This window comes from Panthera onca, chromosome B4, assembly GCF_046562875.1.
Source record: "Panthera onca isolate mPanOnc1 chromosome B4, mPanOnc1 haplotype 2, whole genome shotgun sequence".
NCBI classification, from domain to species: Eukaryota; Metazoa; Chordata; class Mammalia; order Carnivora; family Felidae; genus Panthera; species Panthera onca.
Genome location: NC_138345.1, coordinates 1,063,593 through 1,073,821, shown reverse-complemented (window position 1 = coordinate 1,073,821; position 10,229 = coordinate 1,063,593). Strand labels below are relative to the sequence as shown.

Sequence of the window (10,229 nt, the reverse complement as noted above, 5' to 3'; positions counted from 1 at the left end):
GCTTCAGCCACCTTCACTCTAGCTACCAATTTCAAATAAGGTTGTTGTTTTGTCTTCTTAAAGTCTGTCGGTTCAAAGAAGCCGGGGCGACAGAAAGCAGGGACTGCCGGCTGTGGTTCCAGGACACCGAGCCCAGCATTTTTCTATCTGAAGCAGTGTCACAAGTTCAGAATTAAGTGAAACGTTACTCATCAATCTTAAAAATAATTCTATTCAATACAACACTTCAGGAGGAAACAAATCCAAGCACCACAAATTCTACAGTTTCAACAGGGCTACCGTGTACAGACAACCAATGCGAGCTGCCTCCACGGGATCAGCACCACCAGAACCTCTTACAACTCCGTACTTTCTCGAGGAGAATGTTCTCAAAGTAGAAGTCGTGCACGCCCGACCTCGTGTTCCAGGCGCAGCCCTCACAGGCCGCACAGCGCCGTCAGGTACCACACATGGGTCCCAGTGTGTTAACAACGCAGCGCACGTGCACAGCAGTGACTCTGCAGATGCCAAGCTCGAACCTTCCCTTTGTCGGGGGGAGGTGAAGATTTTATTAGGCACTCTAATTTCACGAGTACCTTTTCTGTGACGCGTACTCAAAGAATAGAGTTTCAAAATGAACTTAGGACAGTACGCATACAAGCCCCGAGGGGGACAGCAGGTGAAACCCCGTGTTGAGGGCAGAGGACTTTCACGGAGAGTTGGCACCACGTAAAGTCAGGCCTCGCTGACAGCCAACACCCTTCGCCGTTGGCCTCTGAAGCCACCTTCGGTCTACAGCTCCTAACACCAGGGCCAGCCTGCGGGTCACAAACCACTCTGTGAGGCTTTACACAAGACGATGGGGGGCGCCTCCACAAGGGGTCGGCAGAGCCATGGCCATGGGGCAGCAAGCGTGGCAGGCGCTGGGGGCACAGACGCTGACTGCAGCGTCAGGGGCCACACGAACTGGCTCGCCCACGCGGCTGTCACACTGACACACGGAGAAGGCCGTGGGAGGAAAAGGAGGGGGGCCGGGGGCAAGGCTCAGTTAAGCACCAGGCCTGCAAGGGTGCGGCCTCAGCGATGGGGCTTGGGGGGTAGTGGGGGAAGATGGGAGGGGAGGGGCAGGGGGATGCAGGAGGGAGCGTATGGGGGGTTATGCATCACAACAACATCCACTGCCCCACAGGAGCCATCGGGAACCACCTAAGTGTGAACTCCCAGGTGGCACGCAGGGAATGTGCATCAGCAGGTCTGAGCCGCAGCCACAGCCACGAGCACCACACTCCCCCTCCCCCGCACCGTCTGGGCTGACTCCCAGCAAAGCTGCATCTAGATGGGCTTTTCCCGTCCTGCACCTGCCAGGGAAAGGGCTCTTCCGGTCTGGGCGGGGCGGGTCCTCTTCCGAAAGACGCGGCCCACACCTCTGCGTCCGAGTGAGGGCGCACACTTTCACTTGCCAAGAGGTGAGGCTGTGATGTCCCGGAGGGGGACCGCCACCATGGGCGCCCTCTGCTCCCCACACGAGACTGGGGGGCGGAGTGTGCCATCTCATTTAAGTTTAAAAACACGTGGCACACTCAGTTCAGGTACTGGGAAACCCTTCAACTTTAAATTTTGTGAGTCCTAAACACAGATCAAGTACTTCCAGTGAAATCTAGCGTCCAATGACAGTAGGAAAATAAGAATGTGACACCTCTGGTGTGTTTATATCGATTACAATTATAAAAGCACTTATGTCTAGTATATCTGGATAATTTAAACGTATCGTTAGTTTCTCTCTTTTTAGAAAACCTAAAATGACATGGGGCTCGTCGGTCAGTGGTGACCTAGGACGCAGACTCCACGCTGTCCCCAAGGCTCGCTGCCAACGTGCCGGGCGAACACGCGGGGCGAAAGCACACCTACCTGCCGGCTGCTACGGGGGAGCCGAGCCAGCCGCACGCCCGACATGTCGAACAGCCTCACTTGCCGGTTGTCGTGTGGGAGGGCGATTATCTTCTGGCCGACGCATACATTGATCCTGCGAAGGAGAGACGAAGTGGGTTATGGATGAAGTCGGGACGGCACAAGTCTCCGAGTTTACAGACTATCACGCGGTGGGAGACTTCGCACCATTCACGCTTCAAGGCAGGGCTATCTGTCTGCAGCGTCAGCACACAGAGACCGAGTCACTTACCTGTAATCACAGTGACTCAAATGCAGCCCCACAGCGTTTGCCCAAAGGTGGCTCATTCTTCTCCTTTGAAGTTCACCGCCCCAGCCCGATTTTATACTCACATTTCAGCACACAGGGGATACTAAATCTGCATAAGGATCAATAAAAAATAATCCCCCCTGCAAAAAATACTTCCCCGGAAGTCTAATGCACTTTTCCAAATGCTCTCTTAAACACCACATGTACATGAATAAAACACTGCATGACAAGCCACCCTCTCAGGACATAACAAGCAGCCCTCTTCACCTGTTGATGGCAGAGTCTGTGCGAATAGTCGCAATGGGGGACCTCATATTCCTTAAATCCCAGACCTTCACGGTGCGGTCATCGCTGCCCGAAACAACATTATCTCCCACGGTGAACACGGCCGAGGTCACGGTGCTACAAATAAAGGGCACAGGTTCAAAACATCATCAGCAAGTCCCAGGATGCAGACACAAGTCCTCTCCACCTGCGTAATGAGCACACAATCCCGCTGCCAGAGACTGGTAAGGCAGGTGGAAAGGCTACTGGAGACGTGGAAACGGATAGTTGTCTCCGACTCCACTAACTCCTGCTTAAATCTCCCTGTGAGTGTAAACACAATGAGCATTAGAAAAGTACAGTCCATTCTACTCAGCTGTACCTTCTCAGGCAATGGAGCAAAGAGAAGCTACCGGAAGACATCGATTAGACAGAACCTGCCAAAATGTCTACATACTCGCACCTGATAGCACAAATGTAAAAAAAAAAGAAAAGAAAAGAAAGAAAAGAAAAAGAAAAATCCAGCCTAACTTTCAGTTTAATCAGAACATTGGAGAAAAACCCATTCCTTTAACTCAACAACCACCACCACCACCACCACCGATTCAAAAACGTGCCAAGAATTTAAACAGAACTTTCTCCATGGAAGATTCACAAAAAGCCAAAAAGCCCATGAAAAGATGCTCACTGTCAACCATCAGGGGAACGCAAATCAAAACCACAGCATCCCATCTCACTCCCCTTAGAATGCCTTCCATCAAAAAAACAGAACACAAGTGTTGGTCAGGACGTGGAGAAAAGGAACCTCATGCCCTGTTGGTGGGAATACAAGCTGGTGCAGCCACTGTGGAGGACAGTGTGGAGGCTCCCTGTATAGTTAAAAATAGAACTACCCTGTGATCCAGCAACACCACTACCGGGCACGCATCCCAAGGAAACGGATCAGTACCCTGAAGAGGTACCTGCGCCCCCATGTTCACAGCAGGCAGGACACGCAAACCACCTAATGTTGACACACGAATGTACAAAGAAGATGGGATGTGTGTATGAACAACAGGGTCTTATTGGGCCATAAAAAAAAAGACGGAAATCCCGCTGTCATCACGGGGATGAATGTGGACACCGTGCTACATCAGGCAGTGGAGGGGGGCCCACGTGTGACGCACAGAGAACAGGGGGAGGAAGGGAAGCCCGGACTTGAAGCCAACGGCCCCTCTGAACCCCCCGTCTCAAACGCAGAGGAGCATCAGGCCTGGCCTGGTGCAGAGGCCGCGACAAGCTGGGAGGGACTCTGACGCCCGGCCTCCCCCGTGGACTCCGGTTCTCAGGGAGTTGTGGCCAAGTTAAATTTCAGTGAACATTCTGCTAAATTAATGAAAAAAGTCTCCACAAAAGACCGTCTCACCTTATGTTAATGAAATGCTGAAAGACATTAGGTTTTTAATAAATCACCGTCCTGACAGGTATTGTAGGGCATCAAAGGGAAAAGCTGGCGCGGGGGCCATGGCTCTCAAGGCACCCTCGGACTCGGGTCCCCGGGGGAACCCACTGTGCCATGACCGCTCACTGGAAAAGCTCAGACTCTGCCGAACTCCAGCCGACTCATTTATCTTGTCGCCGAGAGCAGCCGGGCGTGTGCTTCCAGCTGACAGCGCACTACCTTCTCACCGCACACCACTGGCCGATCTGGAACATTCCGTTCCCTCCGCGGGTCTCAATCACCGGAGAGACTGTAATGCTAGCACTCCTCATTAGGACTAACAGCTGTCTTCCCAGTCACACAGAGACACAAAGCTGTTTTGCATAACAATCTGCCGGAATTTCATAGCTAAGAAAAAAAAAAACACACGATGTGTGGAAAATGCTGGCCCGGAAATGCCAAGCAGTGCGCTCTCCTGGACCCACATCAGAAACAGCGCAGAGCCCCCCGCTTCTCACCTTTCAGATGGAGCTCCCCACAAAACCAAGAGATCCGTTTGCATCAGAAGGACAGAGCAGAGGAGCAAGCACTCAGGCAAGGGGAGGGGCGTCCTCTGGACGGGAGTCCGCCTTTGAAGGGCGCATCCAGGAGGAAATCAGTGTGGCCCATCGCCCTACCAAGGACGGGGCAGTGTTCATGACATCCCTGCGGCCCAGCACAGGCCGGCAGGACAGACCACACCTGCCCTCACGCCTGCACACAACGGAAGACCTGTCCTGACCACGTCCTCCCTGGCTACCGCTTCCCACTTCCCAGACCGTCCTTTGAAACTAAGCCCCGCACAGACGAAGCAAGTCCTCTGCAGCCTGCCCTAACATGGAGGGTCCTGGAGAGCACACGCACTGTGCCCGGCCCACCCGTGTACTCCTCAGTGCGCACACGACGCACATGGGCCTGTGTCTTAAGATCTCAGACAACTAAATGGAAAACAACCCTTTTCCAAATGATACATTTCTGAATACTCCTTGATGGCGAACTCTCAAAAAAGCAGGCCCTAAGATAAACATTTAAAGGAAAAGTCACACTTGTGTCACATCTGGTTCGCTTTCAGGATCTGGAATTCAAATGCTCCCGGAAGAAAGAAGTTAAAGCAGCGCCAGCTCAGTATCCAACCCGGTCCCCCTCCTCCCTGAGCCTGTCTTCGGCAAACCGAGACGTCGTCACCGACAGGACCGAAGTGCAGGACCGCCCACTCAACGGAGCAGGTCCCGCTCGCCTCAGGGAACATGCCACAGCGAACAAGGTGGAGTGAGGACACCCCGGCGGGGCAACGACGGGACAGGGGCAGTTTTCGGGCAACAGTGTAACTGTGACACTGAAACGTGCCGCTGCTGGGACTTGTGACAACACTTCAGAGAAGCTTCGCGATCACCAGGGTCATCATGCCGCAGCGATGGCTGCGAGCGGCATCACAGGTGCATCAGAACGGTGCCTTTCGTTAACCAAGCTCTCCTCCAGCGCATTTTATTAACTGAATCAGTAACTTTTCCATAGATTATTCAAAGATGATCATTCTACACAACTTGATTTAAAGGGGTTACAGAGAAGTTAAACTTAGGAAGATTCACAGGGTAACCTCATGCTTGTAGTATCAAGGGCCAAGGCTCTGATTTCCTTTCTGTGAAGCCTGGTCACTATTTCATTCTGATCAAACAATGTAACAGCCAAGCATAAATAAGTTTCGAACATTTGTAATTACATCAACAACTGTGACACGGGGCACCTGGGGGGCTTGGTCGGTTAAGCGTCTGACTCTTGATTTCGGCTCAGGTCTTGATCTGGGTTCGTGAGATTTTGGCTCTGCGCGGTCAGCAGGGGGCCCGCTTGGGATTCTCTCTCTCCCTCTCTCTGCCCCTCCCCTTCTCTCTCTCTCTCAACATAAACAAACATTAAAATACAAATAAGTTAGGTGAAGAGTGATCTCCCTCAGGTTTTAATAACCTAACTGTCCATTCCCTTAGTTTCTGAATTCAAGACTTTGCTAGTTACGTGCTGATGCGCTCACAGCCAGTGTCCCAATGTCAGCATCACGTGACTCTGGGCATAAAAACTAGGATGTGAACAATTTAAAAGGCTTCCCTTCTTTTTTAAATCTTCCAAAAGGAAAACTGTTTCTACATCAGCCTTGAAATAATATGATACAGAAAAGCCCTGTTCATCAGAATAACCAGGAAAATTGAAGTTAGAAAGGTATTAGGAACCGTAAGATTTTTACTCTCCAGAAACTGCAAAGTCGAAGAGAGAGCGCTCTTTCCTGAAGAAGCCCCAGAGGGCACGGGGCCGTCCTGGATCTGAGGTGAGCTGTCACCGGCCTGGGAAGACCCCTCTTCTTCACCTGGACGTCCCTCACACCACAGTGGGGGTGACTCCACGTAAACCCGGGCTGCAGGCGCCTGAGGGCCCTTGTGGCCCGGGGACCGTGTGCAAACACGTTTCAGAACTGGGGGTGTGAGCGCGTCCACCAGAAGTGGCACAGGACACACGGAAGATGATACACACATGACATGTGGACACATGCACACGCATGTGCTGGCATACCCACCAGACGTGACACTGGCGTCTGTGTGTGAACACGACATGTGTGCCTGTGTGTGTGCATGAAATGAGCCAGAACTGAGCTCTGACACAGAAGTGACGCTCCTTCAACTCTCTGAGGAGCAAGTGTCCTTTACGCCAGCATATGACTTACTCACGGAGGGAGCCTGAGGGGCGAGACACCCTTGGCACCAGGAGGCACCCGTGGGCCCCACACTCAAGCACCCCCTCACTCTGGAAGGTCAGAATTAGCTACCAGCACCGCCTTCCAACACCTCACATTTCCTTACTCATCCAGAGGAGCAACCCAAGCGATGGGCCCCGGTTTTTTAACACATGTGGAATTCACACTTACCTTCCTAGGGGGCCCGGTGTTCACAGCCCCTCCCCCAGGACAGGTGCCGCCTCGGCACAGGGCACTGCTCTTCACCAGACATGTCACGGGCATCAGCAGTCACGGTAACGTGGGTGGGGGAATGCCACGCACACAACAGGAAAGCACTTTCATCTGTCAAGTTCGCTAAGCTTCCGCCAAACTATACTCCCTTAAGCAAAGGTTCCGACTCTAAAGCTGGTGACTCTCCAGGACTGTAAGTCTTGGAGCCCCATCCACGCATCAGGCAAGGAGCCCAGGAGACCAGCGAGGGAGGAGGTGCAGGGCTCCCCAGTGCCGAGTCTCACAGCAAGCCTGCCTGCACTCATGGGATTCCAGGGACCATTGTCACATGACACCCTTGACAGTATCCAATCACCTCCAAGTCCGTGCATCCCACGCTGACCCTTGGACAGCCCGCCACAGCACGCTGACAGCAACCCACTCCTCATACGGGGCTGTCCTCAGGCACACCCGCTGGTCCGAGAAGCTGACTTTGCACACGCTGTTCCTGGCCCTCCCTGCAGGGACGCTTCACCAGACGGGTAAGGGGGGGGACATAGCACTCAGTCCACGGGAGATGCCAACACAGAAAAGCACTTCCAGGGAGCCAAACCTAAACACTCAGAGCAGAAACAGCACGTAGGAGGTCGCTGAATGCACCCAAAGTCCCTCTCAGAGCACCCACTTAAGACGGTCTTTTTTTGGGAATGCAAGCTGGTGCAGCCACTCTGGAAACAGTATGGAGGTTCCTCAAAAAACTAAAAATAGAACTACCCTACAACCCAGCAATTGCACTACTAGGCATTTATCCACGGGATACAGGTGTGCTGTTTCGAAGGGACACTTGCACCCCCATGTTTATAGCAGCACTATCGACAATAGCCAAAGGATGGAAAGAGCCCAAATGTCCATCAATGGATGAATGGATAAAGAAGATGTGGTATATATATATACAATGGAGTATTACTCCGCAATCAAAAAGAATGAAATCTTGCCATTTGCAACTACGTGGATGGAACTGGAAGGTATTATGCTAAGTGAAATTAGTTACAGAAAGACAAAAATCATATGACTTCACTCATGAGGACTTTAAGAGACAGAACAGACGAACATAAGGGAAGGGAAACAAAAATAATATAAAGACAGGGAGGGGGACAAAACACAAGAAACTCTTAAATATGGAGAACAAACTGAGGGTTACTGGAGGGGTTGTGGGAGGGGGGATGGGCTAAATGGGGGAGGGGCCCTAAGGAATCTACTCCTGAAATCATTGCTGCACTATATGCTAACTAATTTGGATGTAAATTTAAAAAAAAATAATAACATTTAAGAAAAAAAAAAAGACAAGTCTTTTTTAGGGGCGCCTGGGTGGCTCAGTCGGTTAAGCCTCTGACTTTAGCTCAGCTCATGATCTCACAGTTCAAGAGTTTTGAGTCCCGCGTGGGGCTCCATGCTGACAGCTCAGAGCCTGGAACCTGCTTCAGATTCTATGTCTCCCGCTCTCTGCCCCTCCCCTGCTCACATTTTGTCTCTAAAAAATAAATAAAAATTAAAAAAAAAAAAAAAAAAAAAAAAAAAGACAGTCTTTTTAAAAAAGTCCTGGTCCTTGAGGGACTTTGGAGAAAACACTAAGTGGAGCATCTCACTCTGAGAACAGAAAGGAAATGGAGCATGACTCTGCTCCGTCGGCAGCACCCGCACCCTGCGGGTCCAACGCCACAGCCGAGTGCAAGCAAGTGCGGACGCCTGGCGGGTGATCCGAGCCCACCGGGGCCTGGCGTGGGCAGGGGCCAGGCACACGCACCACGCCAGCTCTGCCATCGGGCGGCTGCTCTGTCCCCACTCTGCTCGCCGCACGCCTCGCGCCGTGGCTTCTGCTGACACGTGCAGGTTGGTCCGGACACGACTCAGCTGTGAACGAGTCTGTGACGGCGCAGAGTCAGGAGGTGCTTAGTCTGTGGTCACAGCCTGACGATCTTCTCTTGGGTCATCTCGGTGCGAAGTGAAGCGACCTGACAGCTCACGACCAAGCTGTCAAGTACACTGAGTTAAATGCACTAATTTCCCTGAAGTCCTTATTTTTATTAGTTCCCTATCAGCTCTACTTAAATGGGGAATTTTGAAAGCGTAAATAAATACTACATCTCCTCTTACTTTTAAAAACTATACTCCAAATTGGAGACAACTTTCAAATGCATCAGCCGGGGACTGTTAAGGAAACCGCGGGCCCAAAGCCGGAGGTGCAGGGAGTTGCAGGGGCCACATGGGACACCCCCCGAGGTCTCCCGGAGCAAAGCGGCGGCACCCGCAGAACGGCCCCGTTCACAAGAAAACCAGCCTCGCCTGCGTGCACGAGGTGCAGAGGACCTGGCCCAGCAGCTCGAGATGCACACAGTGTTCGCTAACATCCCCTGCTCGTTTCCAGGACACCATGACAAAATGTGTGTGAATACAAATGACACTTGCAAAACCACACCTTAACACGACCACTGGGGCAGAATACCAGAAGTTGACACAGTCCAGGAGTCCTTTCTATCTCTCAACCAACTACTGCCAGTAGTTACAGAACTCTCTACACCTTCTCAAAACAAAATTATTTTCAAACCATCTAATCAAAAAGAAGACAGGGGCTCCTGGGTGGCTCAGTCGGCTGAGTATCCAACTCTTGATTTCGGCTCAGGTCATGATCTTATGGTTCATGGGATCAAACCCTGCATCAGGCTCCGCGCTGACAATGTGAAGCCTGCTTGGGATTCTCTCTCCTCCCCTCTCTGCCCCTCCCCCATGCGCACACACATTCGAGCATGCACTCTTTCTCTCAAAATAAAAATAATAATAAGGGGCACCCGGGTGGCTCAGTTGGTTGAGAATCCAACTTCAGCTCGGCTCATGATCTCACAGTTCATGAGTTCAAGCCCCACATGGGGCACGTGCTGTCCATGAGAAGCTTGCTTCAGATTCTCTGTCCCCCTCTCTGCCCCCTCCCCTGCCTGCATGCACATGCTCTCTCAAAAACAAACATTTAAAAAATAATAAAAATAATAATAATAAAAAGAAGACGACTGAACCAGACTCTCAGGCACTTGGGCAGGGAGTGCAGAACTGCAAGAGGCTTAGGCTCAAAGGCATTTGAGGCCAGCATGATGCTACGGGCCCTTCTGGAGCCATCCCCCAGTACTGAAAAGAAACCGTGCAGCACAACACGCTCCCCACATCCTCCTTCTCCTCCTCCCGGACAAGGGCTTACAAGTGGCTACCAAGAGTAACAGACTTACAAACCAAAAGCAGTCTACCAAAATCTCAGCCTCGCAGGTGGTCTGTCACCAGACTGCCATGCATCCACCCCTACCACAGGCCTGCATACAAGCTGAGTCACTGACCAAGCACAGAATTCAAGA

General features: G+C 51.8%; 1 protein-coding gene across 5 annotated transcripts in view; it reads right to left on the bottom strand.

The window, feature by feature from the left end:
* Positions 1–10,229, bottom strand: part of WDR37 (WD repeat domain 37) — a 76,064-nt gene that overhangs the window by 17,773 nt on the left and 48,062 nt on the right. For all 5 annotated transcript variants that reach the window (XM_060659407.3, XM_060659405.3, XM_078450501.2 and 2 more), the window contains 2 exons: positions 2,444–2,578; positions 1,888–2,002 (listed from right to left, as the gene is read on the bottom strand). In XM_060659407.3, the coding sequence (XP_060515390.1) occupies positions 1,888–2,002; positions 2,444–2,578 (250 nt within the window). The remainder of the gene's footprint in view (positions 1–1,887; positions 2,003–2,443; positions 2,579–10,229) is intronic.